Genomic DNA, 27,812 nt, shown 5'->3' on the forward strand with positions numbered 1-27,812 from the left:
AAATGGCAGAAAATGCGCCTAACGACGGAGCGGCACTGGAATTGGGATTCTTCCTGTACCACCGGGTTGCGCGCGACATGTCGTCCAGTGAGTCCCTTTTTCTGTGTTTATGATGATATAATGTCACGTCTAACCGCTGCCTAGATCAATTCACCGTGGCGTCGCCGCCAGCAGACGCCATCTCCGCCTTGAAGTTCTCTCCCGACCCCGACTCAACACGGATCGTGGTGGCCTCATGGGATAAGAATGTGTATCTGTATGACCTGCGCGATGAGAATGGCGCGGTGGGGGAGGGGAAGCTGCTCCAGAAGTTTGAGCTGCAAGCACCCGTGCTGGACGTTTGTTTTGGCGAGACCGAGAACGAGATCTATACCGCTGGATTGGACTGGGATGTTCAGAAGTAAGTCTCTCTCTTAATGGCCCGTGGACAGCATAACTGACATCGCTAGGATTGATGTGAATACATCAACACAGACGGTGCTCAGCAGCCACGAAGCAGGCGTGCGCAGCGTCGTCTACAGCCGTGAGCACAACATCATCATCTCCGGCTCCTGGGACTCGACATTGCACATCCACCGACCAGACGCCGGCTCGAACCCCGATTCCCTGCCCGCCATCATTCCCCTTCCCTCGAAGCCATTCTCGCTGTCCCTCACCGCAACGAAGCTGGTGGTCGCCATGGCGTCGCGCGCCCTGCATATCTACGATCTGAAGGCTCTGGCCTTGCTGTCGGCGCAAGCAGACGGCGCAGCAGACAACAATAAAGTCGAGGTGGAGCCGTGGCAACGCCGCGAGAGCAGTCTCAAGTTCATGACGCGCTGTGTGGCGTGCATGCCCGACGACGCCGGGTACGCCTCGTCCAGCATTGAGGGCCGTGTTGCGGTCGAGTGGTTCGATCCATCGCCCGAGTCGCAGGCTCGGAAGTACGCTTTTAAGTGTCATCGCCAGACAGCCGAGGATAATGTCGACGTCGTGTATCCGGTCAACGCGCTCGCTTTCCACCCGGTGTTTGGAACCTTTGCGTCCGGCGGGGGGGATGGTGTTGTCGCCCTGTGGGATGGTATTTCCAAGCGCCGCATCCGACAGTACCAGAAGTACTCGTCCAGCGTCGCTGCGGTTGCGTTCAGTGGCAATGGTAAGTATCTAGCCATTGGTGTCAGTCCCGGGTTCGAGGATGGCAAGGACGATATGCCGGAGGGAGTCGTGAAGATCTTTGTGCGCGAGCTGGGAGAGACAGAGGCCAAGGGGAAAGGCGCGAAGTAAAGCAGGAAAAGGATTGTTGATCTCTTTGATACCAGTCGGAATAATTATTAAAAAAAAAACAGTTACATCTACCTCTCCGAGCAATTGGTAATAACGACATCGTGTAGTTCTTACCGTGTCTAAGAAACAATCTTGGTATCATCTAGTCTTATATACGTTACTGCATCCTGATAGTCAACCACTCACTCAAACATCCGCCTTGCGAACAGACACCGTTCCATCCGGCATACCGAAGTAGGCCGCCACAGGCCGCTGGCCACCAATGCCACCGGCAGCCTGCGCCTGGGGACCCGTTAAGCCCGAAAAGATACCAACCTCGAGCACGCCGGAAATCTGCTTAATCTGCCGCGCCAGCTCTTTTACCTCCCAGACACCAGCAGTACCGGACCCGTCCTTGCCAGCCGCGACATCGGCCTCGGTGAGGAGGGGCGGGAAGGGGGCGTCAATGATGAAAAAGTCCTGGTCTGTTTTGAGCGGACCTTCCTTCGACGAGACGTTGGTGCGGATGGCGGGCTTGACGCTGCCGAGGGCTGTCAGTTTGCGGAGCACGCGGTACGCGGCGATCGGAGCGACTTCGACGGGGACGTATTTCCAGCTGGACAGAAGGCGGGGCTGGAGTTTGCGGGAGTCTGATGCGATAGGATAGGGATTAGTTTCAGTCCGTTTCTTCCTCCGTGGTGGGAGGTGGACATACCCGCCACACAGATAAACTGCTTCGCCTGCATGGCCACAATCTTCTCCTGGAACAAACAAGCGCCGCCGCCCTTGATACAGTTCAATTCGTCGTCCACCTCATCGGCACCATCAAAGGCCACATCCAGGACCGTGCCTGCAGGGATGGCATCGAACTCGACGGCCGTCAGCCCCGCGTTGATGATCAGCTGGCGCGACTGGTAGCCCGTGGGCACGTAGCGGGTCAGCGCGGTGTCCAGACCGGCGGCCTTGATGGCCTCGACGACGTAGACGATGGTGGTGCCGCTGCCGATGCCTACCCACTTGGCGTCCTTAGGGTAATGGTTCGCGACGGCGACCTTGGCGGCGGCGCGCTTGGATTCTTCGACGCTCATGGTGGTGGTGGAAGAGAGGCGGGTGAAGGCGGCAAAAGGGAAGGATGCGTGGTGTTGACGCAGAGGGAGAGGAAGAGCAGAAAAAGGGACTGGAGAAAATCGGAGACAAGAACGCGAGCACCGGAGGAAGAGGACCATGGGTGAGGATGAGATGTGGAGGGAAGCGAGGATTGGCGCCATGACGGGTGCTTATGTACGATGCCATTGTCCCAAGTAGACCCCGAATACTATGTCTTTTTTTTTATTTAGCGATTAATATTGTCTGGTTTACTGTGATAATAGTCTGAATTCTTATTATTGGAGCCTCTCTCACACTGACCAGAAGATTCAGCATTGAACCAGATGGTGGCCGCACAGACCGAGGGAACGGATGGATCAGGGCGCGCCAATAGGAGACTGGCTACACTGCGCAGACCGCGAAGTATATATATTTCTTCAATTGACAGTCACCGACCTCTTTCAGTCATTTGTCTCTAACTCAACCGCCAATTGATCAATTAGATGTGTGTGCTTTGTACACCGAGGCCAAAATGTACCGAAAGCAGAATTGCCACTTGAAACAGTGATTTCCAGGTTGATAGCATGTTTACTGGTCTAAAACTACCAAACAAAAGACTGACATCTTTCAGGCAGCAGAAGCATCTTCCTGGTCAGCTTTTGTTCTTCCTTCTTCCACTCGTCTCTCTCCTCCTCCACCTCCCCTTAAACCCCTCTTCTTCCTCTCCCACCGCAACATTGCTGGCCCTTCCTGGCTCTGAGCATTCTTCTCATAACGCTTTCTACTTCTGATCCACCCTCCCATATTCTCTACCGTCCTCACGTACTCGCCGCCAAAATTCATGGAGAATGCCTGTGGGATGGCCTAGTTTAGCTAAATTAGTTACCGTTGCACAATTTTTTTACCAGTAGATGTCAGCACAGTGCAATCAAACCCACTCGTCTAGCCGTCTATACCATATACCATAAGAATAATACTAATTATATAATATGGCCAGGTTCTATGTATTGAAAAAAAGGGGTCAGATCGTAAATACCCCGTACAAAAGGAGCGATCACAGCGCTAAATGCTTATATACTCGGGCCGGACCCACCCCGCTGAGCCCCTGCGTCTCACCACTGTTCAGCCTCCCCGGATCAACAAAACATTCCCCCAATCTCGGCATTATGCCAAAATCACGACAACTGCTTCGACGCGAGATCACATATTCCGATGCCAAGACCGAAGAAGTTAATGTTCTCCATCAGCTTGGATATCCTGCCGAGCGAACACGATTCTTCGCTCACCTTCATGACCAACGGGAATGGATGAAGACTGTTGTTGCCCACCATCTTGGCCTGAAATCTCCGGATGACTGCTCTGTGGCAGACATAGAGTCTTGGCGTCATGGCAGTTTCAACGTTTGCGTCCCGGTGAGTATCGATAGCGGGGACGAAAGGTCTGTCATGATGCGATTTCCGTTGCCATATCGCGTCGGCGAGAGCTTTAGACCTGGAAACGCCGACGAGAAAATTCAGTGTGAAGTAGGTGCCTATGCATGGTTTCAAAACAACTGTCCAGATGTACCGATCCCAAAACTATATGGCTTCGCGTTGTCTACTGGCGAAACGGTATGGATCATCGCCAACCCCACTGTTCAATTTCTATCGCTGATTAGCTGGTCTTAGTTCACTCGACTTGATTATTTGCCATTTTTCCCTCGGTGGTTCCACCTTTTGCGTCAACGGTTTCTATCGTGGTTAGGGAAACCAGTTCCTTCAAACTATGCCCGCCACCAGAGCACAGATCCGATCATTACTAGTCGCACAGTCGACAGCGGCTACATTTTGATCGAGACTATTCCAGAAACACGCGGAAATATGCTTTCACTGACGTGGGCGGAAGGTCGGCATGACCTAAAGCTCCGGACGAACCTCTTCCGTGATCTTTCCCGAATTTTCTTAAACATGACCCGTGTTCCGGCGCCTAGAATCGGTTCATTCATCATTGACAAGGATGGGTACTTGCGTCTCGCGAATCGACCTCTCTCCGTTGAGATCGAGGTATTGGAGAATGAGATGATTCCAACTGATATACCTCGCGATTATACCTACTCAACAGCTGACTCCTACGTGGTTGATATACTCGGGTTCCATGACAATCGTTTGCGGTATCAGCCTAATGCTATCAATAATGTCGGGGACTGTGGATACCAACTTTCTGTGTTGACTGCGATGCGAACGGTTTTCCAGTCAATTTATACTAGGGGGTTTCGCAGAGGCCCGTTCGTCCTCAACTTCACCGATTGTCATCAAAGCAACATACTGGTCGATGAAGAGTGGCATATAACATCCCTGATAGATTTGGAATGGACCTGCACTCAGCCAATCGAGGTGTTTCAACCACCTTACTGGCTCACAAACGCGAGCGTGGATCAAATTGATCTGGCAGAATATGACACAATCCGGCAAGAGTTCATGGCCGTTCTGAAAACAGAAGAGCAAGCTTTCACAACTAGCAATGGTGGAACATCCCAGCTACAACTCTCAGAGGTCATGGAAAGATCCTGGGAATCGGGGGCTTTCTGGTATACATTGGCTCTGTCCAGCCCATCTGGAATCTTTAGGCTATTTGACGCGCATATTAAACCTCTTTATATGGAAGGTAACGACGAGGAATTTCAGCTGGCTATGGCTTTCTTCTTCGAAAAAGACTTGGGACACATTGCACATCGCAAGCTTGCGGATAGAGAGGAGTATGACAAGAAGCTCCTGCAAGCTTTCGAAGACAACTCAGATTGAGGTTACTCAAACATTATTTCTTTTGGTTCCGGGCTTTTGTATTAGACTTCCAGGTGAGCTTAGATATCCACGCTCAGATATAACCCACCTCTGTAAGAGTATGTCCTGTCCTCGAAACACTATATTATATTATACCCAATGGGGTTAGATCCCTTCTCCAACTCAGCCGCATCCCGCTTACCTAACTGCCTAGCAGTGTCCACAGCTCCTTCCCCAACAACAACTGATGTACCAAGAGAGAGAAGCAGCAGCGCAATTATTGATGGTCTGAATACTCCCTGCTTGAATTGGTATTTTACGTTTCTCTCTCCCTCTCTATCTTGCTTCTTCCCCATTACACCCACCACACAACTCCACGATGGCCGACGCATTCCCCGCAGTCCTAACAGGCCCCTCCTCCAAAGAGCGCCGCTACGACCGCCAGCTCCGTCTCTGGGCCGCTACGGGCCAGCAAGCTCTAGAAGACTCGCGTGTGCTCCTGGTCAACTCAGACGGCACGTTCGGCCCACAATCCACCGGCGTGGCAGGTGTCGCGGGAGTCGAGGCACTCAAGAACCTCGTCTTACCCGGCATCGGTGGGATTACAATCGTCGATCCGGCAACTGTGACAGAGGTGGACCTGGGCGTGAACTTCTTCCTGGAGGCAGAGTCGCTAGGCAAGTCCCGCGCCGAAGAAACGTGTCGGTTGCTGCGGGAGTTGAACCCGGATGTGCAAGGGTATGCTTACTCCAAGGTAAGAGCTTTCTTTCTCTAAATAGGAGACAGACGTTAAGCTAACTGGGATCAGCCCGTCTCGCAGCTCCTCCAGGATCCCAACTTCCTCGCCCAGCATAAGCTAGTGATCATCTCCGGACCGACGAAACGCTCCACTCTGCAAGCTGTCTGCCAGGAAGCAAAGAACCTCGGTATTCCCGTGCTGTACACACACTCCGTGGGCTTCTACTCGATGTTTTCTCTGCAACTACCCGCTGAATTCCCCATTGTCGAAACGCACCCAGATCCGGAATCAACACAGGACCTGCGTCTCCTCAACCCATGGCCTGAGCTCATCGCCGCAGGAACAGCGCTGGGTGACCTAAGCAGCATGGACGACCACCAGCACGGCCATGTGCCGTACATTCTGTTACTGCTCCATTTCATAGAGCAATGGAAACAAACGCATGCCGGCAAACCTCCAAGTAACTACAAAGAAAAGACAGAATTTCGTGAATTCGTCCGCTCACAAGCACGCACGAATACCCCCGAGGGCGGCGAGGAGAACTTTGACGAAGCTGTGGGGGCAGTGATGAAAACCATTTCGCCCTTTGAGCTGCGCAGCTCAATTCGTGAGATCTTCGCGATGGACCAGTGTCAGCAACTAAAACCCGACTCCCCTGATTTCTGGATTATCGCCTCAGCTATCCATAAATTCTGCGAGGAGAACAAGGGCCTGCTTCCCCTGCCAGGCTCATTGCCCGATATGAAAGCCCAATCGGCAGACTACGTCTCGCTACAGAATATCTACAAGGCCAAAGCACGCCGCGACGTTGATGAGGTAACCGCTACAGTGCGACAGCTAGAGACACAGATAGGACGTACCGCTCCGATCCCCGAGCGTGAAATCGAGGTGTTTTGCAAGAACGCAGCAGATATCAAGGTCGTGCGGGGCCGACATATCCCCTTGCTCTCGGAGGACAGCGACGCAGCAACGACCAAAACAATCAGAGGAGGGTTTGCCTTGGACGACAGGCTGGTCGCGATCTACGTCGCATTCGAGATCCTCGATGCAGTGGTGAGCGAAGTCCAATCCATAGCCGACACGGAAAACGGCGGAGACCAACTCCGCCTGCCCAACATTGAAGACGAGGAGCTCTGGACCAAACACACAGACCGCATTCTGAAAGTTCTTGCTCGGGACACGGGCACTGATATTCCCCCTGAGCAGAAGGATATACTGGAGGATGCGATGTGGGAACTCCGTCGGACCGAGGGCGGCGAGTTGCATAATATCTCTGCGTTGACGGGGGGCCTAGTTGCGCAGGAGGCATTGAAGGTCTTGACCCAGCAGTATGTCCCGCTGGACAATACGTGTGTCTTTGACGGGGCGCGTAGTCAGACCGCGATGTACCGCTTGTGAGGTGATATCCACCATGGCGGAAGGGAAGGCAAGAACGGAGAGGGAGATACAGATACAGGCTAGGCTTATTTACGACATTATGAACTGAACTGCCGAACGGGAGCTTTCACCGAAATCATACGCTACAATGCATTCAATATATCAATCGTTCATGAGTAATATCATTGGGTATAAAATAATGTGTCTAATCATTGCTAATAATCATCCATGAACCCACCAGCCATTCCCAGCTACCATGCAGGAAATAAAAACAAAGCTCCTGCTGAAATAGTATCAGCTCCCCTTCGATTTCTTCGAAAACCCACTCCGCTTCGTCCCAGCGACAGGCTTCACATTCTCAAAAAGCTTCTCCTTCCCAAACGCCGCATCCCCAACCCGGAGATAGCTCACAACTCCCTGGTCAACAATCGCAAGAATGACATTGCGATACCCATGCCGCAGACGCATGTACATCATCCTGTTCATCTTCTCTCCGTGCGGCGGAACCAGAGGCGTCGAATGGAGGAGCGCGCTGAGCTGCGTTAAGGTCGGGAGCGTGCTCTGCTCGCGTGTGCTGAGCACTGCGATTCTGAAGTCTGGTGGTGGCGGGGCAGTTTTCTTGTAGCTGGTTGATGGTTTGTAGATGTGATATACCACGCGGAACGGTGCGCTGGGTTCGAGATTTGGTTGTGGGGTGACGGGGTCGTACCAGGGGATGATGGCGAGTTTGCGGTATACATCAGCTACGACGGAGGCTTGTTAGAGATATGACCAGAGACTGGGCGGAAGGGAGTGGTCTCACCATAGCTGCGATGGATGCCGCAGCCCACGACGGGGCCGGTTGTGGTGGAGGCTGTGGAGAGCGGATCGTGGATCCATTCGAAAAGACGACTGAAGATCCCCCCGAGTCCTGGACCTCGTTGCGTGGGATTTAACTGTAATGCACGGTCCTGTGCATTACTGGCCTCGTCCACCTGGTCATCCCACCCAGGACCCCTGATGAGCGCATACCCTAACCGTTTTAGTCCGGTATACACCGAGAACCTCTCAAGCGTGAGTCCGCCCCGTCCAATGAAGCACGTATATGCCGCCTGTAGACTCATTGGAATCGATAGTTCGTCGACCGAACCAGTCAACTCCTGCGGCCACCTGATATCCAGGGACCCGCGCTCAAGCATGTACAGCGCCTCCTCGGGCAACAACCAAATGCGATTCCACCGATCTGCCTGTCCCATCGACTTGAAGTAGGTTCCCTTCGGGCTGGGAACACAAACACACGCTTCAGCAGAGACACCGACGCCCTTCTCTGAGACCCTGGAAGGGTTTGTCTTCGGTTCCGAGTTTGACGTCTTTCTATATTCATCCACGGCTTCCAATGGCTCGCGCACTGGGTGCGCAGGCGGTGGAATTGGCCCATCTGGCGAGTAGAAGGCCACGACCTGGTTTTTTGGCGCGTGGATGCGCGGATACGAGAGCGCATTGTGCATGGCCTGGCGCGAGGCGGAGAGGACATCGGCTTGGAACTCGGTTGGGTTTGGTTCAAAGTCCTTTTCGCCGCGGCGGGGGAGGCTGCTATTGGATGTGTCGGTGAGACTGAGTTGCGCGTTAGTATGGGTTGGGAGGTTGTGGTTGAGTTGGAGGCACGTACAAGTTGAGATGGTTCAATAGGCGGAAGTCCTGTGTTTCGTCGGACAGGTCGGTTTCGATTTGCTCTGCGCCGGTGGCAGGCGATCTGGTTGTATCCTCGTCGGCGTCGGCCATGGTAGGCAGGCCTAGTAAAAAGAAATTGGCGAGAGAACGAGCTGGTGATTGAGGTGAGTGGAAGTGACTCGAAAAAAATGCTTATCGATAAGGCGCAAGGCGCACCCATCACACCACCTCCACAGTCTCTGACTCGAGCGTTCTTCCTCTTCCCCTTCCCACTCAGTCTCCCCGATGGAGTCCAACACCCAGCATGCAGTGACGTACAACGAGACTTTGCGCAAAGTATGTGTGCATTTAACTGTACTTGCCTCCCGTTTTAACACATGGTAGATCAACAACAGTCTCGAGAACGCCTTGAACACTTTCGGCCGGTCCTCGCGACAATACCAGACGGTGTTAGAAATCCTCAAGAACTGCCTACTGGATATCGAGCGCGAAAAGCAAAAGCAGACTGTTGACCCAGACATGCTGAGTACCGCGATGGGATTTCTACAGCTGGGAGGATGACCATCTCTCTATACATCACTGCACTTCGCGAACACCTCAAAGGTTCTAGATTCACACTACTGGTATTATATGAAAAGAGCTTCGAACGTACAACAGACACTGGGGAGGGGGATGATGGGAAACAGCAACACGGGTTCATCCAGGCCCTCGCGCGCAACTCCACCGCCGCGGATCGGAGCCCATAGCCAGCCAGCCAGCCCCCAAACACCCCAAGAAAGAAAAGGACACATTTGGCCATGCAACATAACTCCGGGATCCATGCAGTCGTTAAAACATGACATCGGTACACTCAGTCGATCAACGGTTTCTTCTGGTTGCCGACGATGGCACACCCGAGGTGACTCAGGGCATTGGGATCGGAGGGACGCACGATCGAGGGGAGCGGCAGCATTGGGTTATCTGGGTTGACGTGGGCAGCGTCTCGGGCGGCTTGTTCGATGGCCTCCATCTCTTCTTTGCATCCGGCGTGGTCGAGCGGGCAGACCACGATCGGCTGGCGGATGGTGATGTCTCGTGCGGAGGTCAAATGGGCCTGTTGATATGTTTAGTTTTCGGGACAGTTCAGTAATCAAAAACAGAGAAAGGAAACCCACCCGCACTGTGAGATAGTACTCGATTTTGTAGAGACTGGCAGTGGTGGTGAACCCGCTGACCGCATACATGGGGAACTGGGGTTTGCTCCGAGGCAAGATCCCGTCTGAATCTCGGGGGTCCTTGGCGGGAAATACCAGACCCAGGTTTGTCAAATACCCGGAATGGGGCAGTCGGATCCCGATGCTCTCGGTTTTCTTGGTCAACGTCTTGACCTTGCGTTGTGGCTCGTCGCCCTCATGGTTGTAGATGATCTCCTCGTCAATGCCGATGGTGATCTTGCTGATGGTCACTTTCCGCGCTTTGCCCATCCAGTCCTGATTCGGGGACAATTTCACATAGACGCTGACGGGGTCGAGTGGGCCATACGACCACCGCGGCAGGGAGATGGCCAATGTCACCAGATGGTCTGATACCCGCTCCGCCGACTCGGGACGGTTATACATGCCAAAGGTCGAGAGGGTATCATATCGCGCCATAGGCACCGGGAACGGATATTTCTTTTGCTCCGTTTGTCCCTGCTGGACGGTGACTACCATCTCATAGGTTGTTTCGGCGGTGCGACTGGGGAGCTGTAGACTGGCAGGCGGGACGCGCCGCGAGGAATCCCGTCCCCCACGTCCGAATGGGATGAACAGCACAAAGGGCAGATCCATTGAAATGACCTCCTCGTGTTCACGGCCCGCGGGACATCGAAACAGCAGCATCTCCTTACCCACGATATCGGTAACCTCCTTCCGCGGGGGCGCCAGACGCTTTTTGGTGACGGAGTCGGCTTGCGGGTGAATGGTCTCTTTACGCATGAGGGAGATGGTGACGAGGGACACGTTGACGGGCGCAGTGATGCCGGCGCTGGGCCGGATCTCGACTTTGCCTTCGATCCGGGGCTGGTGGTGGTGTTGGTCAGTGAGTGTCGGGGAAGCATGATGGAGGGGGGGGGCTTGAAGGAAAGAGTACTCACCATCGTTGCCGAGATGCCCGGATAGCCGATCAGAAAATTGCCATTCGGCGGGCCAGAGATTCGCACAAAGGCGGACATGACGGCGCTGCTCCCGGGCCACCATGGACCAGGCGCCGTGGAGAGTTGGCGTGGGGAAAATGCGCAGACGCCCTCGGGTTCATAGAGGCCCGCGCCCTAAGGGAGGGCGATGATGCGGGGCAGGCGGGATGCAGGTGATTTGAAACGGGGCGGGATGGTGGCAGGGATGAGGGATGAGGTGATGTGTGGTGTTGGAAGGGAGGATGGAGAGGTGAAGGTGTGCAGAAGTTCGCGAAAGGTGTTGGTGTGGGGGAAGATAGGGAGAGAGCCGAGATACGCCCGACAGCCTCATTATTACTGGCGGAGGACTGGGTAATATATAGTGAGGGAGAGATCGATAGATAGCAGTCATTGATCTTGCTATAGGATAGTTCTGATCTTTTATGTACTTCTTCTCTTCATGTCTCGGGGTATACAATTGAAGCCACTTCGGTGCCTGCTGAATTAGGGTTTGCTCAGGATCTGACGATGTCATACTAGCTGTTCCCGGTGTGTGGACCTGCTCGAGAGATGCGATGTGAGTGTCTGTATACGATTCGAATCTAACACAATCGAATTGTCATCGAGTCAATTCTTCGTCACCGTCCCCCTCTCCAAGGTACCCTTCCCCCGTTCCATGGGCGTGCTCGCCAGTCAGCAACGAACTCCCCGTTGCACTGGGCAACGTGCGAACCTGGAATGACATCGCCGGATCCACCCACTTCTTCCCCAACCACCTCTCTCTGTCTCGACTACATTTATTCCCCACCACCACTACTCTACGTCCCCATGCCTCCTCGTCGCCGTGGCGGGGCATCTGCCCCCGATGCTCAGCGGACGCTCTCCTTCGGCGCCCAGTCCCGCGTCAGCAAGCCTACGGCAGCAGCCCAGAAAGCAAAGCACCTCGATTCTCCCAAGACGATCCCTGCTATTCCCGAGCCCCAGCAACTGCCCGTGACTCCAGATGAGCCGTCGCAGCCTCATGTCACAGAGCTCGCGGTACGACAGCAGGCCGCCAAAGCGATCCAGGAACCTCAATCGGAAGAAGACAAGCGAGCTCTGAAGCTGCGCAAGCAGGATCTCCAGCGCTACTGGAAGAAAGAGGAGCAGAACCGAAAAGTGGCTCGAGGTAATGACCCCAAAATCTGAATCGGAGATCTCAATCTGACCGGCCATGCAGTGCACCAGCAGGGTCTCGATCTAGACGAGCAGATCCTCCGGCATTTTGACCTGTCCAGCCAATATGGGGTACGTTTCTACTAGATGAGCGAAAAAAGAAGCATTCTAACGTCATTCTAGCCCTGCATTGGCATCGCCCGTCTCCAGCGCTGGAGACGCGCCCATAGGCTGAACCTCAGGCCGCCCATCGAAGTGCTTGCCGTCCTTCTCAAAGACCAGGACCATGTCAAGGAACGGGCGCATATGGATGAGCTGTTGTCGTGAGTTTGAATCGGTTTTCCGGCGTTGGGCATTATTGTACAGATACCAAATGATGAATGAAGGACCTCTTTGAACGATTGCAAGGCAGCCACTCTCCCCCTTTCTTTGTAGAGTAGAGCAGCCCCTGACGCCGCATAGATCTACTGTTTCTTCACGTGGTCGAGCCGGGGTCGTAGTATTCATATACTGGGGTAGTTAGCGGCGGAGGTCCTCGGAGAATATATCTTTTTCTGCCGGGTCTCGACCTCGTCCTTTAGGAACATTCTCCGTGAGGCTGTGTCGACAGTCCAATGCCTCGGGAGCTCCTGGCGACTTGCTCATTTTAAAGTCGGATCGTCGACGGGCTCGTCAAATAACCTCGCCCCCATTCCGGCCCGCTGATTCGCTCGAGTGCGTTTCAGACAGATTGAGTGCGTGCGGCCGGAGAATACGAGACCCCGATGTCTGAATGCCCTGCAGTCAATGACCTACGGCTGGTGCCGAGTTGTAGATCCTCATTCTCCTTCCCGCGCTATTTTTGTTGCTTCTCCGCAAACGGTCGTGAGTGGCCGTCTGAGACAGGGTGTCGACTGGACCAGGCCAGTCGAGCCTGCGCCTCCAAATGTTTCGCTCGCTGCTTAACCGGGCCTCGCATACCAATCAATCGAATAATACCACGCCCATGTGATCGTCCTGTAAATTTCGTGGCCCTGCAAACCACCTTTGGCAACCGAGAAACCCCCTCTAACACGGTCGCCACCGTTCTAGCCCTAAGCGGCTGACATGTCTCACACCGGATCGTGCGAGCGAGCGCCCGATGCCCGTCCTACATGATTCTAGTGGCGTCAGGGAAATTGATCCGTCCATCCTGCTGAGGAAAATCTTTTACTATGACAGGCATAATCACCAGATCTAGCTGAAGTGTAAGCACCGAGTCGACGGGGGCCCGGGAAAAACGTTGGGGCAATCGATGACCCTGCAGATCCGATCAACACATAGTCAATTGGTAAGTAGTGCGGAGGTAACTTAGAACGAGATTGACGGGGCCAGGTCCATCGGATCAGAACCCTGATCGGGATAGTCGGATGCTACGGTTGTCATTATTGTTTCCCCCAGATTTCGCTTCTGTTCCTGAACTGTCAACCCCGCCGACGCCACATTTGTGCTCCACTAATTAATCTCGTTAAGGAGTCACTAGCTGACTGTTCTAGCTTGGTCCCTGGACGCCCAATCCCGTTACTGTTACGTACACCTCCTCGAACGCCTGTCTCTGTCCGGTGTACAACAGTGGTTGGCCCAGGGGAATCTTCGGTCAGGCCCTCCACGCCCCTCCACGCAGCCGATATGTATGTGTACTGTACGACCGGGATGCAAGTGGTACCCGCTGCAGACTCAAGACAAGGCCACCCCAAAAACAAAACACTCATTATTCGCTTGGCGAATTTGCGTACGTACGCTCGCCGCAAAGCCACCGACATCTTCAGGGTTTAATCTATTTTCCCCGGGCTGTTGGCTAGCTAGCCCGGCCCTCCCGCGCCGCCCAGCCTCCTGTAGATTAACTCTCGCCCATTACAGACTGAATCATGCCGCGGAACATCATTTCCTTTAGAGGGCACATGTGATGGGCGTCGTAACAGGCGATGCGACCTATTCCAGGGTTCACCGGGACAAAGTCTATAGTAGTAACGGAGGGTCCAGCTTATAAAAAGGTCTTGCTCGCCCGCTTCCCCTTCCCCCTGGTATTATATACTTTGCAATCTTCTATACCACTCGTTCACAACAGTCGTTTCAGGCTTAAAGAAAACAATATTATAATCAAAATGCAGTTCTCCCGCGCTCTGATTGCCCTCGTTGCCGCTGGCCTGGCCAGTGCCCAGCTGCCTAATGTGCCCTCCTGCTCGGTGCGTGATACCTCGCTGTCGTGGTGAATATCAGAGTCATATATACTAACTCGTCTTTGCTCCAGCTCAACTGCTTCCTGAGCGCTCTTGAGAGCGATGGCTGCTCGGACCTGACCGACTTCGCTTGCCACTGCCAGAAGCCCGGCCTCGTCAGCACTGTGACTCCCTGCGTCAAGAAGGCCTGCGACGAGTCGGACCAAGTCTGTATGTCATCTTTCTTCCTACGCTTTGTTGAATACCTATCACTAACACCTATTCCAGCCGTCTCCAACGCCGTGGTCTCCGAGTGCTCTGCCGCTGGCCACCCCATCTCCGTGCCTCCCGTGATCACTACCACGTCTGCCACGACCACCACGACCACCACCACCTCCTCCTCGTCGTCCTCGTCCTCGTCCTCGTCCTCCTCTTCGGAGTCGAGCTCGTCCGGCGGCTCTTACCCGACTACCACTGCGCCGGCCAGCACCGGTCCCGCTAGCTCGTCGTCCAAGGCCAGCTCGATCCCGATGTCTGCCTCCAAGACCGGCAGCTCTGGCTCCAGCCCTAGCTCCACCCCCGGCTACAACGCCGCTTCCAACCTCCAGGGTGGTATGGCCGGTGTTGTTGCTGCTGCCGCTGCTGTTGCGTACGTCCTGTAAATAGCTAATGGTGTACCCTAATCTTGGTGTCGGTTTCTGCTTTGGTTTCTGCCGGCGATGATTCTATCACCTGCACTCAAATTTTTTGGGCTGAAGGTGCTTTTTTCGGGAAGGTGGACTTACGGAAGCGGTACGGACACTTGTACAGTTTTGTGATACTTGATAAAATGCTACAATGCGGGTCTGAAATCATGACTCCGTGCTAGAGCGTGCCTATGTTCTGTAGGAAAGTGGTATGGTGCAAGTGGTGTAGTTTTTGTTCATTTCGAGGCAAGCCCCTGGAACTGGCTCCATAAAGATAGGCTCCTCCATTGCAAGTGCCACAAAACAAATTAGTATTTTCGGTCTTGGGGCAGTTTCAGGGTCTTGAAACTCAAAAGGGGATCCCTTGTATTAAGTTCATGCACAGATATGTATTTCCGTCCCCGAGTCCATCAAATAATCTATGGAGGCTCTCACCCAAAACCATCAGGAATGATGTCAAAAATACTGACAAAAAATGTACAATAAATCAATAGATATCTGTCTGGCAGCACGTTTGTATCTTCACAGACCTAAATCTCCTCACCACAGAAACGAAATCCCAAATAATGCAATATGTTACACCTATCCATGCCAACACCCATGAAAACAATAAAACGACCCACGGAGAAACATAAGAGCAAGGGAATGCAATGCAATGCAACATCAGTCCTATCAGTCCCATGTTTCACGGAACCCACAGGCGCATAAACCCGCCAACCTCTTGGCGGCAGGTGACGCAGCTCCCGAAATTGTTCATGGCGAGACTAACCCGACAATCCTCACAGATACACAAACAGCGACAGGGCCAGGTGATGATGGCGCGCGGATTGGTTTGGCAGACGACGCAGGGCGGGCCATTCGGTAGACCCGTTGCGCCGGATTCCCAGGTGTTCGGGTCGAGGGATTCTTTCTCTGCGCGGCGGGAGAGGATGAGGCGTTCTAGCATTTCGGATTCTTCTTCGGGCGTGGGTTTGCTTTTGATACTGCTGGATTGAGAGGATGAGGGTCCGTGGATCAGACGTGATGAAAGTAAAATGCGGGATCGCTCTCGTTCCACTTGCTTCTGGTACCGACTGCGGGTCATGATCTGGGAGGACTCTTTTCCGGGGCTGAGATGTGCGGCGAGTATTCGGGCTTCCTGGCGACTTTCGCGATCGTGTGGGTCGAGAAGGCGTGTGAGGGTGCCCATATCTATGAGAGGATCTTGAGACGGCGTGCTCTCCCGGGAGAACTCGATGGGATAAGGGTTAGTCTGGGTAGGTGTGCGGCGACCATCCGATGCATAATCTTCCCACTCGGAGTCAGTGACATTGGTGGACATTGAGATCATACTTGTCGTGTCATCGTCATCGATGGGAGGGCTGTAGTCAGACGTATGGTCTTGGTTGCCCCAACTCCCACCCAATTTCCACCAGCCGTACAATTTGTCGTCCAGCCGAAGTTCATCAGTCCCTTCCCACTGGTTCCGGCCAGAGCGCTCTCGTTTTCTCATTTCCAGCTCGACATCAAACTCGTGGTCTTCTGGGAGTTCGAGCTCCCCGTCTTCTGTAAGTATCCAGAAATCCAAAGATTCCGGATGAGCCACATCACCGGTCCCGGGCTTGAACTGGCGTGATCCAGCCGAACGTTTTAGCCACCGCGGGCGAGAGTTGATCCCCAGCTGATCAAGCAATCGACTAAGCCCGTAGGCAATCCAATGGCCCAGAAGCATGAATATGGCGCGGAAGAACGAAATCCCATGAGCACACCGAACTGCACCGCGCACAGCGCCCACACCGCCAAGTTCAGCCTGAGACCGCATTGATCGGGAACCGTTCTTTGGTTTTTCGATCTTTTTTTCCTTATTGTAGCCACTTTCCCATGTCGAGGGTGCTTGCGGGACGTCGAAGCTTGCGAAGCCCGCAGCGTCAAATGGCGGGCCACCATCAGCTTGATTTGGCCAGTTGCCATAGGAAGAGCTTTTCTGTCGGGAAGCCTCGATCTCGGCGAGCCGGTCTTCTTCCAGCCACGTCATTGGCCGTGCTATAACCGCCTTCCCCTCATTCAGGAACACTGCTTCGCTGGCAGCTGTCAAGGCAACGTAGCCAATACGGAGCAAAGTTGTGTAGAAGTCGTCATGCCGGTTGATGCGGATGCTGCGGATCTGATTGGAACCTTGCATGTTCTCGTGAGCCAACGAAAATCTCTCGCGCAGCGTCAATGCTTGGGAATCTTCCACATCCAATGAGAACGCAGTAATGACCAGCGCCAGGCCGTAGATCGCCAGACACGTCACGATGCCGGCTAGAACAAGCATGTGTGGGACGAACCCAACGCTGCAAACGGTGGGAAACTTGAGGACACCCGTCTCATTGTTTATTGGAGACCCGCTGCAGAAGCCCCAGACCATGGCAGCCATGAAACAGAATCCCCAGAAAGCGGTGTTGAGCAGACGATAATTACTCTGCTTGCCGAAGACATCGAGGACGTGAGAAGTCAGACTATTAGAACAAGATATTAAAGCGATGAGAAGTAACTCTGGTGTGACGTTCATTCGTTCCAGAACCTGAGATCGTGTGAGCATTTGGAGCGGCGAGGGAGACTCGGCGGATCCGCCTTCGCTGAGAGGATTTTGCTTAGGCAGTCCGAATAGACCCAGGCCGATCGATTTGCTGATCATGGACTCGGCCTCTGCAAAGGCGAGTGAATGCTCAAAGATCGACATGCCCGCCTCGGTCAACACAGCTCTGCCCTGCAAGGCACACGACAGCGTTTCGACAAAGTGGCTAAGACAGAGTACCATGAAAACCGGCCACAGGATAGAGTAGGAGCCATAGGGAATTTCTGAAGAGCTACCCAGCCGGCCCATCTTGACTGCGCTGCAAGACTGCTGGTCGGATTCCCAGCTCAAGAGCTTTGAGCTTAGCGAGTACAGGGCACCGCCGCCACCGGCATAGTCGAAAATCAGCTGCTTCCCGGGTTTTCTATAGCGCATTGCCCCATAATCGGGGGACGTCTGGCATCGAATGCCCCGGAGCAAGACGAGGATTTGCGCCGCGAAGAGGATGATAGGAATTATACGCAAGGCCAACCGTCGTTCCCAACCCAGGCGGAGGTGTCGTCGGGTAGATGCGTAAATGGCAATGCGGTTCAACACAAGGGCCTTGAAGGTCGTTAGAACCCATCCCTAAACTGCAGAGAGACAAATACTCACCTCGATCAAACAGGCAAACGACCAGAGACTCGTCAAATAGGAGAAGAACCCGCCGAGCTTCCTCATAGTTTGCAGCAAGTCACTGAAATGGAACCCTCCGCCTTGAGCCACCGCATCAGCAACTCCCTCGCCAGCCATATCCGCAGCACCGCGTGCCGCAGCCGCAGCCCCGCCCGCGAACCCCGTCTCGCCCACAGTTGCCGCAGCTCCACCCCAAAGACTTGTGCCCAGATTCTCAAGCCCGACCACTCTCGCAATACTTCGAGGGACGGTACGAAAAGCAAATGTTTCGGCGCGGTAAAGGACTCGAAGGGGAAACAGGACGACGTCGCGGGCCGAAGACGGAAGCAGGGAGTAACCGGAGACGGTAGCGTTCAGCTGATGTACGAGCGGTGCCGCGGAGGTACTCGGGCTGGTTGAGGCACCAATGATACCAGACATGGTGAGCTGGTGCCTGTGCTGCGGTCCCTGAGCAACCGATGATCCGGGGAAGATGCAATCGGTCGGGTAGCCCCCGCGCTGCGTCGGGATGGATCAAGGACAAACGGGGGAATCGGAAACAAAGAAAAGATATGCAGAGAGCACAAACGAGGGTACAGTGAGCATAGCTCCTGTGAACAGCATCCCAAAAACCAAGAGGATGGTGGATGGGAAGTAGATCGGTCAGGGAGTGAGTCCCTATCAATCACAATCAACCGCCCGGCCAGTGATTCCGTGCTGACTCATCCTGATCAGGCCGAGGTCTAGGGAACTACAGCGAACGATAGATGAATGGTTGATTCCACTAGGATAGCCATGATATTGACACTAACATAATTGACGAAGATGAGAAAATTGCAAACACCCTGGTTGTGTAACAGGCGGTTCCTCCAAGCGCCTCCGGGGTAAGGCATGTCTCCCTTGAAACAAAGCCCCCGGCACCACGGGAAGATGGTGGGCCAAATTAAGAGGGAGGATATTGATTTGCCATCCATTTTAGAGCACACAGCCATGGATGAGAGCGAGTGCATAATGCTGAGATGGTCTCTATGGAGAGAACAAGCGGGAAAATAAGATATGATCGATTCATTCCAGAAATATACATACCCGACGAACACCAGACACAAACTCCCTAAAATTCAATTGATGCAGAGAAAACAGATGCCCAAAACATGACACCGACATTCATCGTCAATAGACGTTTATGGACTGTGCCATCAATTAGCAAGACCACCAGCAAGCCCTCTTGGACAACATACAATCACGTATCCAGATAATCCGCCGCCATCAGCAATTCCAGACACAGTTCCGGCGGAATCTCCATATCTGGGACGTTGGTCTGGTCTTTGTGTTTCTCGTTGTACAGGAAGTATTCGCAGACTTTCTCGAGAACGATTCCACTGCACCGTGTTAGCTCGGTGAACGGGGACCTAGACCGAACTGCAGCAACAACATACGTCATATTCTCCAGCACGCATCGTCCCGTCAGAGCCTCGGAGAACTTGCCTATTACGCGTGTTAGTATTGCAATCTTGTCCGGGTCTTGTAGGGATTGTGTCGATCGTACTGGAAGGGTCGAGCATGCGCCGGATGGTGCCTGAGATACACGCCGCGCTGCGCGGGAGGATATATTCGAATCCATCGTAGGACACGAGGGTGACGTACTCGGACTGCTCCGCCATGGCCACGGGTGTCAGTGTGGGACAGGAAGACGGAGAGAGAAAGAAGAAAGAAATGGGAATGAGAGCAGAACTGGTCTGTGCTGCGATAACCGATAAGAACGGGGACGCGCCGCGTTTTGGCACTCAGCTCCGACAATGACCGCATGTATTCGACTGCGTGCTCTTCGGGTCGACCAACGAAGCCCAAGACTAGGCCGGGCATTCTCATCTTCTCTCTCTAGAGACAACAATGCCACATCATCCTTCACACCAGCCCGTCGCCTCTCCGGCCGACGATGCATGATCACCGGCGGGACATCGGGAATCGGATTCGCGATTGCAGCGCGCTTTCTACAAGAGGGTGCGGCGACAGTGACTCTTGTGGGCCGGTCGCAGAAACGCCTGCTGGAGGCAGCGAAGCGCTTGGGATCCTCGACTGGCACGGTATCAGAGACGAGTGAGGACAACGGCGAGGTCGCAACTCGGGCTCCGGAGGAAGATAAACAGCAGGATCCTGGCATTGAAAGTAATGGCACGCTCCAAGTCTCTGATCAGATTCGACTGCTTGTTGGAGACATTTCCGAGACAGGATCATGGATGCGCGAGCTAGAGAGCGAAATGGTAGGACTGACTCTTCTGTCGCACTATGATCTATCTAGACAATATGCTAACCTACCAAACTCTCACAGGGCAACATTGACATCCTCGTCAACGCAGCAGGGATCTCCACCTCCAGCATTCTCCCCAGAACAGAGCTTTCCGATATATCTAGAACCCTGCGTACAAACCTCGAAGGCGCAATCCTGACCTCGCGCGCATTTCTCCGCGCGTCCATCCGCAGCCGAGTGCGCAACAACCGTAACGACCCAACAGAGACCAAGAAACCGGCCTCAAAATGTATAATCAATGTCTCATCCCTCCTTGCGCTGAAGAGCGGAACCGGCGCCGTGCCGTACGCGGCATCCAAAGCGGGTCTTCTGGGTCTCACGCGCTCAGTAGCTGTCGAGACGTCGGCGTCGTTGAAGGACCTGGCTTTTCGCTCGAATGCCATTGTGCCGGGGTATATAGATACTCCGATGCTTGCTGGTTAGTTTTGCCTATCAAGTATGTATAGGACACCGACTAATTATACCATCTGCAGATTTCACACCTGGAGAAGTCTCCCGACTCAAGGATCTCATCCCTCTACATCGATTCGGGGATCCGTCCGAGGTGGCGGATGCGGCGGTTTTCCTGGCGCAGAATGAGTATGCGAATAATTGTGTGCTCAACCTGGATGGTGGGCTGAGTGCTGTGTGATCATTGCTGGAGTGGCCCAATATGGAAGGTTGGTTGGCGCGGCATGTAGATGATCATTCAAATTTGTACTTCTAGTGATGGTGAACCATCTACGTTCTATCTCCTCCCATGCAGGTAAATCATAATTCCCATGACTGAATAGGCAATGCCTTTGAATGTGATATTGTACAGAGAAGAAAAGAAGCAAGGCAAAATCCAGCAGGTGTCAAAATGGGAAAACCTCCCTCTAAACTCCGGAAATGACAGCACCTGCTTGAAACCTTGAAAAATGAACCCCCAGGATGCATGCTATTTGTTTTTCTCTTTTCTTCAATCATCTTCAATCAAGAGGGGACCATCATCCTCTAAGACGATGGGCGCTGAGTCGTCACCATTGGACGCGGGCTCGCCAGCCACACGCTTGGCAGCATGGCCATTCGTTATGTCACCATCTTCAGCCTCGCGCTTGCGTTTGCCGATGACAGGGATGCCGTTGGTGGCTGCAGAATCGCCGAGAATTGGCAGTTGAGCTTGCTTAGGCTTCCGGGGAATCTCGAATGTCTGCTCTAACGTGGCAGCCTTGCTCACTGGCTCGGTCCTGAACGAAGGTGGTCAGCAAAAGCCGTCTCGCTTGTTAATAGGGCCGAACCTACCTTTCAACGAAAACCAGCTCAACGTTGACGCGAGGTTCATCTTCATCATCAATGATCGTGACAAAGCTGTCTTTCCTGAGATCGAAGTCGGATAGTTTCTTGGCAAGGTTGTCTTCCAAATCCGGGTCATAGATCACCTCGGAGTTATTCAACACCGACAACTCCTCACCATAGCCCAACTCAAGCCGAAGAACCCCCTCCACAAGATCCTGGAGGGTTGCACGCGCTGGATCGATCATTACCCGTCCACGCGCAACAGAGCAAATGGTACAGGCGGGGTTTGGCTTATTCACGGTGTTAGAGTTGATCGCGCGAGCGCCAGATCTCTCAAGGAAGACCTTCAGATGCTGATTAGCAATTGAACCTGCGATGCTGGCCGATAATTCTCACCATCTTAGCATTTGCCAGGTCATTCTGGAGCACCTTGAATGCCTGCAACACACAAAGACCAGCGGTCATGGCGTTGGTCGTCGCAATAGCGGGAATAATGTTGCCGGCCATTTCTATGGGCATGTCAATCTTGTTTCGCCAAGGCAATCGGAATTGACTCACCTTTGGTATCGAACTTGGACTTTTGCTCGATGTGGAACGCAGTCGCGCGTAAGTTGGCAGTGGCGGTAACGAAATCTAGTGTGTCCTCGTCATCCTTGTCAAACTCCAGAGTTGGAGAGCCACTGCCATCTGAAGCCTCTTGAAGCTCTTTGAAGCGACGGCTTAAACGATTCAGGCTGTAACAAAAGTCAGTTGAGATGTGTAATATATCATTGGAGTAGTATCACCTGTCTTTGAATACCACAAAGCTCTCGCCCAGCGCCCACACTCTCTGGTCGGTTGAAGAAATGGTTGGCTCAATTGATGAAGAATCCGACTCTAGGTTTTCAAACTCGAGCACATCCGGCTTCTGGCGTGATTTCCACATGTCCTCCATTCCACGTAGCCGCTCGATATCCTTTTGGAAGACTTTCTCGAACACCTTGCGAGGGAACTCGTCTGAGCCCATGGACTGCCGAATATCATTGAGTTCCCGAGCTTCCTTGCGTAGGTCCTCGATTTCTTGTGCTGTTCGCGAGTCAGACTTTGCTTGAACAGGAAATGTGTCAAACCAACCATTTTCCGCGTTTTCTGTACCGTCCACCTCCGGTGCCTCATTTTCGCTCGTTCCAAACATCTCCCTAGAACACTTCAGCAACTGAAACGACGGGTATTATTGACGGGCTTACGAGAATAGGTAGCTCTTCGCCCAGACGATACAATGGATCGGTTGGCTCGGAGTAGACCGGATTGTGCAGACAGCAAATGATTTGGGGGTTTCCTTTGGGTTGCATTCGTAGCATTCGGTATCACCCTATTGGAGTTAGCAAAACTGCGAAGCTCAAGTATTGGAAGCTGCGCACCTTGCGGATAACCTGGACTTGCCCGTTGAAGCCTGTAGTCCCGCTCTCAACCAGCGGCACGTTGGCCGCGAGACACATGTGATTCACATGGCGTCGCGCATCGAGATTGTCCAGCGCATTGAAGACAACGTTAAATTGCTTGAACCAGTCCACGTTGAACTGGGCATCCTTGATGTTCGCATGGTATGCCTCGAGCTTTGCGCCGGGCTGGAACTTGTGCGCCACTTCTTTTGCAACCTAGAAGCCCCACCAACAGATGTCAGACCATCACATTTATCACGCGACAGGGAGCGCGCGCATTTCGCGCGGACGAAGTGGGAGGGCAAGGAGTGCGATCGGCTAGACGTACCAAAGCCTTGGGTTTCTTGATGTGCTCGTGTCGGAAGAGGAATTGGCGATTAAGATTGCTCAGGTCGATGGTGTCCAGGTCGATGATGTGGATTTCGCCAAAGCCGGTCAGCAGTAGGTTCTTGAGCAGTTCGCAGCCGATCCCGCCGGCGCCAACGAGAAGGACGTTCGACTAGAGATAGGGAAGGGCCGGGTTAGCATTATGATCACCGTAGTCGATTCAATAGGCGAAGGGGTAGCTTATTGGCTTACCTCCTTGATCTTGTGGTAGAGTTCCGCTCCGAGGGAGCGCTTGACGGAGCTACCTCGCATGATGGGCGCAGATGACAATCGCCGGGAGCTAGAGAGTCATTGCCCTGAGAAAAAAGGCTGGGGGATGACAAGCAAAGAGCGCGGAAAATCGCGGCGCGGGTGGTGGGATGGAGGGAGAGAAAGAAAGACAGAGAGAGAGAGACAGGAAGGAAGAGAAGCCGGGAACAGGCGCGGAGGTGGATGAGGTCAGTTTGGTCCGGGCCACTTCCAAGGTTGGACACCCAACAAACACGCGCAATTGCCTGCATTCCCTGATGCTATCTTCGGGTCCTTGCATACCTATGCAATGCTTTAGGGATTTTATTCTCATCGGCGAGATGAAGCCAAAGTACTGACTCTCACCCTATAAGTAGTACTTGTATCTATACTACTAGGGGAAATGGCCCAGCACTCTCAATGCTCAGCGCAGCCATTCTCCAGGACCAGATCTATCCTCTCTGATTATCAACAACTCCAAAGATCCAGCCAGACCTCTATCTTTTCTTCGATCACCTTGCGGGCGCTGTGATTACGTAACCGGTGACTCTATCCAGGCGAATTTTCGCCGCAACGGAGGCCGGACAGACTCCTATCACCCTGATATTCTGGTGATATCGGTTTCTTTGCTGAGAAGTAGTCCATTGCAGAGATTCAAACATTCCGAATCAAGATTGGACGCTGTTGGGTGTTCGATTGAGCCCTGCTCCACACACACACACACACAGAGAGGTCGCGCCACCCCCGAAGTACTAGAAATATCGGGGATACACCGCGCCTTCAGTCCACACATCCACCGAACTTTCCATTGGACAGACAGAGAGAGAAAGAAAAATGCCCGCAGCAGATCCCTACGCCGACTCAGGGTCGGACGACGACGCCGACCCGGAATTGCTGGAACTCTTGCGCAAATCCCTCGGACTGGGCAATGAGCCTTCCAAGGGGCAACCACCCGAGACAAAAGTGCTCGAGAGCGCACAATACGTCTTCGACGAGGCCATTGATGTGGCCCTGAGTCCCCAGCAGACCAAAGAGGCCGCCGAGACAATATGGCGGCTGATGCAGAAGAAAGAGTACTCGACGCAGACCTGGTCGGAGCATGAATTGCACCCGAAGACCAAGGATGAGAGTACGATGGATTTTATTTTCACTATGGATCTGTTGAATTTTAGCTTTTGGTCCGAAGAGCCTGATGAGGCGAAGCGGTTTGCCGTTGAGTATCGTGGGAAGCGATGGACGGGGTATTGGAGTTTGGTGGCGGCATTGCAGAGAGCACTTGAAGAGGGTATGTTACGTCGCGCTTCCGTTGAAGTATATGGTGCTAATACTCGCATAGATATCCCTATCACAGATCCGGACTTCTGGGTGGATGAAACCGAGTGCACCGAAGAAGTGCTGAAGCATGTATTCCGATCCGCTACAGACGAAGAGATCCCTCTGTTCCAGGAGCGAGTACAGTGCCTGCGCGAAGCTGGAGAGGTCCTCAGTACAGTACGTGCCCTTTTACCTCTAACGCCGTTACTTAGTACTGATGATCACCGCAGGAGTTCGGAGGCAGTTTCGCCAACTGTATCGACAGCGCCAACTACTCCGCCGCAGGGCTGGTCAACCTGCTCGCTGAAAACTTTGCCTGTTTCCGGGACGAGATCGTCTTTCACGGCCGACGGGTACGCCTCTACAAGCGAGCTCAAATCCTTGTAGCGGATCTGTGGGCTTGTTTCAATGGCGAGGACTTTGGGGAGTTTCATGACATTGACAAGATCACCATGTTTGCGGGTTAGTATTCTGTTGTCTCCGAAGTAAATCACAGCTAACTGGTTCTCTAGACTATCGCATCCCTCAGATGCTGCACCAGCTAGGCTGCCTGCGTCTCTCCCCCCTCTGGAGAGTCACATCCGATCCCGAAAGCCTCTCCCCTCCGGCTCCACATGGGAGATTGAGTTGCGAGGCACAAGTATTTGGTGTGTGGAGTTGATCAAACGCGAGATCGAGAAACGACACCCGGAAGTCAGGATGAACGGGAACAGCAAGCCCACGCAGCAAGACGAATCGCACTCTGCAACAAAGACCCCTGAAAACAACCATACCGAGAAACCGGAAGAACAACCAGAAAACGCCGAAATGCCAAAAAGAACCTACGGGATCAACGCCATCCTCATCGACTTCTTTTTGTACGATACGATGAAAAACCTGGAGGCCGAACACAACGAAACCATTCCTCACCACCGCACTCGGAGCATTTGGTACTGAGACCAAAGCCCGGCATCATATATAACCTGTCCCATACTGCGCTGGAAGCACCGCTGGGCATTGATTTATCAAAATAGACTTGACATCAGATATAGATGATGGTTTTGTCGATAACCTAAGAGTTGAAATACAAGGCTCGAACCTAAATATGCGTTCCATTCCGTTGTATAGGGTATCGAATATTCCTCATGCGCCATTATTACCTCCATTGCATCATTGCGAGCCTGGGTCAGGCTGCAGCTGGACCAGCTGTGCTTTGCATGCCCTCCATACGAGCCAGAATGTCCGCTTTCCACTCTACAAAGTCCTCATGCCTGTCCTCGCTTAACCAGTCGACGCGGTCCTGCATCATGGTCCCCAGACCGGGTAAAAGACCACCGCGCGGAGCAGAGACAGAAGCGCTAGATGCCGCATTCTGGCGTTTGGGCAACCGCACACCTCTCAAGGCCGCATCCTCTTCATCAAGATCTTGATACGAGCGGCCCTCTTCATCTTCGCCGTTCAGCTCCCTAGAGAAAGGGATATTCTCAAACCATTCCCGCCCGTTAGCCCAGCTCTGCTCCATAATCACCGCAATCCACTGGTCAACGTCGTCGCGGTGACGTCGGTCTGTGGACAGGCCGAGACTAGTGAGAGCCGTCTGGCGCATTTCGTTGAAAGTCTTCTTGTCCATCTTTTGGGTTTCGGTGTCTTGTTCCTCGCTTTCCTCTGATGGCGGCGAGTTACGCCGTCGAGTGAGAACAAGGAAATATACGGCCACTACCATGGCATAAACGAGCTCCCGGAAGTCATCCTCATTGCCCTGAATCGACACAATGGGTTCCAAGAAGTCCAAGGTTTCTTCGTTGACTCCTTCTTCATCGTTCGACATGCTCGATGTCAGAAAGAGGATGGAGGAAACGCCGGAAAAGATGTGAGGAGGCAGGGTTCTAGAAATAGGTGGTCGAGACCACGTATTTGTGCGAGGTGCAGGGGTTGATAATGTCTTGCAGACCGTGCGAATGCCCGTCATCACCCAATCTGGGGCATCGGGGATGATAGTTGAATCATGAATGCCGTTCGGACGAGATACAGTAGACTTGCGAGCCGATTTGGAGGGCGACGCCAGTGTGTTAGCGACGCTGACGCTTCTTTTCAATGGCGTAGATTTCGAGGGCGTGTTCTGTAGGCCGCGGGGCGTGGGAGCCGGCTTCAAAGGGGTCTTGCGAACAGTTGAGCCCTTGGTAGGGGTTGTCTGCGCGGAAGCAGTGCGAGGCGGCGTTCCGGAGACAGAGCCACTGGCTGAGCGCTTAATTCCGCTCGAACTTGCGGAGAGTGACTTGTCAAGGTATGAATAGAGCTTCTTGTAGATGCGCGGAGGACATGGTGCGTGACCGAGTAGCGGGGGGAGTTTGAGAGAGCGGCTCAGTCTGCAATTGTGAGATACTGACCTACTAATGGAAATGAGAAGCTGACTTACCTCCTGCAAGCGATTTCAGCGCATGCATAGGGCCGAGCGATCTCCTCCTCGGGCTTCAAGCTGCTGGAAAAGCTTCGGGATTGTGCGACTAGAGACAGCGCCAGACTCAGAAGCTCCTGAGGGAGATCATTCACATGAGTGGGCAGCAGTGTGCCCAGCGCTTGCTCGACCGGGCGGTTATTCATGGTGATTAGTCTCTTGACGATGTTGGAGTTCAAGTTGGAATTGAAGGAGGGTAAATAAAGTGGTGACTAAGCATCCAGACCTTGTCCTCGACTTTGCGATTTCCACTTCACCATGCTCAATC

The 27,812-nt window shown here is 53.4% G+C and overlaps 14 protein-coding genes across 14 annotated transcripts; 7 read left to right on the top strand and 7 right to left on the bottom strand.

The window, feature by feature from the left end:
* Window positions 1-2: 2 nt before the first annotated feature.
* Window positions 3-1,263, top strand: PFLUO_LOCUS7409 (mitotic spindle checkpoint protein Bub3; the record flags this gene model as incomplete). Its single annotated transcript, XM_073785050.1, has 3 exons — window positions 3-87; window positions 145-400; window positions 450-1,263. The coding sequence occupies 3 exons, from the start codon at window positions 3-5 to the stop codon at window positions 1,261-1,263; spliced, it is 1,155 nt and encodes a 384-aa protein (XP_073641444.1).
* Window positions 1,264-1,449: 186 nt separating this feature from the next.
* On the bottom strand, window positions 1,450-2,330 carry PFLUO_LOCUS7410 (ribose-5-phosphate isomerase rki1; the record flags this gene model as incomplete). Its single annotated transcript, XM_073785051.1, has 2 exons — window positions 1,450-1,892; window positions 1,958-2,330. The coding sequence occupies 2 exons, from the start codon at window positions 2,328-2,330 to the stop codon at window positions 1,450-1,452; spliced, it is 816 nt and encodes a 271-aa protein (XP_073641445.1).
* A 3,136-nt stretch (window positions 2,331-5,466) lies between these two features.
* On the top strand, window positions 5,467-7,224 carry PFLUO_LOCUS7411 (uncharacterized protein; the record flags this gene model as incomplete). Its single annotated transcript, XM_073785052.1, has 2 exons — window positions 5,467-5,841; window positions 5,896-7,224. The coding sequence occupies 2 exons, from the start codon at window positions 5,467-5,469 to the stop codon at window positions 7,222-7,224; spliced, it is 1,704 nt and encodes a 567-aa protein (XP_073641446.1).
* Window positions 7,225-7,497: 273 nt separating this feature from the next.
* Window positions 7,498-8,964, bottom strand: PFLUO_LOCUS7412 (tRNA-splicing endonuclease subunit sen54; the record flags this gene model as incomplete). Its single annotated transcript, XM_073785053.1, has 3 exons — window positions 7,498-7,946; window positions 8,006-8,796; window positions 8,852-8,964. The coding sequence occupies 3 exons, from the start codon at window positions 8,962-8,964 to the stop codon at window positions 7,498-7,500; spliced, it is 1,353 nt and encodes a 450-aa protein (XP_073641447.1).
* Window positions 8,965-9,138: 174 nt separating this feature from the next.
* On the top strand, window positions 9,139-9,414 carry PFLUO_LOCUS7413 (uncharacterized protein; the record flags this gene model as incomplete). Its single annotated transcript, XM_073785054.1, has 2 exons — window positions 9,139-9,189; window positions 9,238-9,414. 2 exons carry the CDS (start codon window positions 9,139-9,141, stop codon window positions 9,412-9,414), a joined length of 228 nt encoding a protein of 75 aa, XP_073641448.1.
* A 289-nt stretch (window positions 9,415-9,703) lies between these two features.
* PFLUO_LOCUS7414 (uncharacterized protein) lies at window positions 9,704-11,044 on the bottom strand (the record flags this gene model as incomplete). Its single annotated transcript, XM_073785056.1, has 3 exons — window positions 9,704-9,946; window positions 10,008-10,892; window positions 10,967-11,044. The coding sequence occupies 3 exons, from the start codon at window positions 11,042-11,044 to the stop codon at window positions 9,704-9,706; spliced, it is 1,206 nt and encodes a 401-aa protein (XP_073641449.1).
* Window positions 11,045-11,812: 768 nt separating this feature from the next.
* PFLUO_LOCUS7415 (uncharacterized protein) lies at window positions 11,813-12,466 on the top strand (the record flags this gene model as incomplete). The annotated part of the gene is made up of 3 exons (XM_073785057.1): window positions 11,813-12,152; window positions 12,204-12,271; window positions 12,323-12,466. The coding sequence occupies 3 exons, from the start codon at window positions 11,813-11,815 to the stop codon at window positions 12,464-12,466; spliced, it is 552 nt and encodes a 183-aa protein (XP_073641450.1).
* Window positions 12,467-14,262: 1,796 nt separating this feature from the next.
* PFLUO_LOCUS7416 (uncharacterized protein) lies at window positions 14,263-14,978 on the top strand (the record flags this gene model as incomplete). Its single annotated transcript, XM_073785058.1, has 3 exons — window positions 14,263-14,343; window positions 14,409-14,547; window positions 14,605-14,978. 3 exons carry the CDS (start codon window positions 14,263-14,265, stop codon window positions 14,976-14,978), a joined length of 594 nt encoding a protein of 197 aa, XP_073641451.1.
* A 709-nt stretch (window positions 14,979-15,687) lies between these two features.
* PFLUO_LOCUS7417 (uncharacterized protein) lies at window positions 15,688-18,636 on the bottom strand (the record flags this gene model as incomplete). The annotated part of the gene is made up of 2 exons (XM_073785059.1): window positions 15,688-18,168; window positions 18,196-18,636. 2 exons carry the CDS (start codon window positions 18,634-18,636, stop codon window positions 15,688-15,690), a joined length of 2,922 nt encoding a protein of 973 aa, XP_073641452.1.
* Window positions 18,637-19,435: 799 nt separating this feature from the next.
* PFLUO_LOCUS7418 (elongin C) lies at window positions 19,436-19,856 on the bottom strand (the record flags this gene model as incomplete). The annotated part of the gene is made up of 3 exons (XM_073785060.1): window positions 19,436-19,574; window positions 19,632-19,680; window positions 19,742-19,856. The coding sequence occupies 3 exons, from the start codon at window positions 19,854-19,856 to the stop codon at window positions 19,436-19,438; spliced, it is 303 nt and encodes a 100-aa protein (XP_073641453.1).
* A 279-nt stretch (window positions 19,857-20,135) lies between these two features.
* Window positions 20,136-21,134, top strand: PFLUO_LOCUS7419 (uncharacterized protein; the record flags this gene model as incomplete). The annotated part of the gene is made up of 3 exons (XM_073785061.1): window positions 20,136-20,456; window positions 20,525-20,921; window positions 20,977-21,134. The coding sequence occupies 3 exons, from the start codon at window positions 20,136-20,138 to the stop codon at window positions 21,132-21,134; spliced, it is 876 nt and encodes a 291-aa protein (XP_073641454.1).
* A 309-nt stretch (window positions 21,135-21,443) lies between these two features.
* PFLUO_LOCUS7420 (E1 ubiquitin-activating protein uba2) lies at window positions 21,444-23,820 on the bottom strand (the record flags this gene model as incomplete). Its single annotated transcript, XM_073785062.1, has 9 exons — window positions 21,444-21,711; window positions 21,767-22,113; window positions 22,157-22,269; window positions 22,319-22,494; window positions 22,546-22,938; window positions 22,987-23,111; window positions 23,161-23,397; window positions 23,510-23,680; window positions 23,761-23,820. 9 exons carry the CDS (start codon window positions 23,818-23,820, stop codon window positions 21,444-21,446), a joined length of 1,890 nt encoding a protein of 629 aa, XP_073641455.1.
* An 810-nt stretch (window positions 23,821-24,630) lies between these two features.
* On the top strand, window positions 24,631-26,046 carry PFLUO_LOCUS7421 (uncharacterized protein; the record flags this gene model as incomplete). Its single annotated transcript, XM_073785063.1, has 4 exons — window positions 24,631-25,081; window positions 25,133-25,287; window positions 25,341-25,564; window positions 25,623-26,046. The coding sequence occupies 4 exons, from the start codon at window positions 24,631-24,633 to the stop codon at window positions 26,044-26,046; spliced, it is 1,254 nt and encodes a 417-aa protein (XP_073641456.1).
* A 229-nt stretch (window positions 26,047-26,275) lies between these two features.
* PFLUO_LOCUS7422 (uncharacterized protein) lies at window positions 26,276-27,690 on the bottom strand (the record flags this gene model as incomplete). Its single annotated transcript, XM_073785064.1, has 2 exons — window positions 26,276-27,455; window positions 27,506-27,690. 2 exons carry the CDS (start codon window positions 27,688-27,690, stop codon window positions 26,276-26,278), a joined length of 1,365 nt encoding a protein of 454 aa, XP_073641457.1.
* Window positions 27,691-27,812: the final 122 nt, after the last annotated feature.

The sequence above is a fragment of the Penicillium psychrofluorescens genome (assembly GCF_964197705.1).
Source record: "Penicillium psychrofluorescens genome assembly, chromosome: 5".
NCBI classification, from domain to species: domain Eukaryota; kingdom Fungi; phylum Ascomycota; class Eurotiomycetes; order Eurotiales; family Aspergillaceae; genus Penicillium; species Penicillium psychrofluorescens.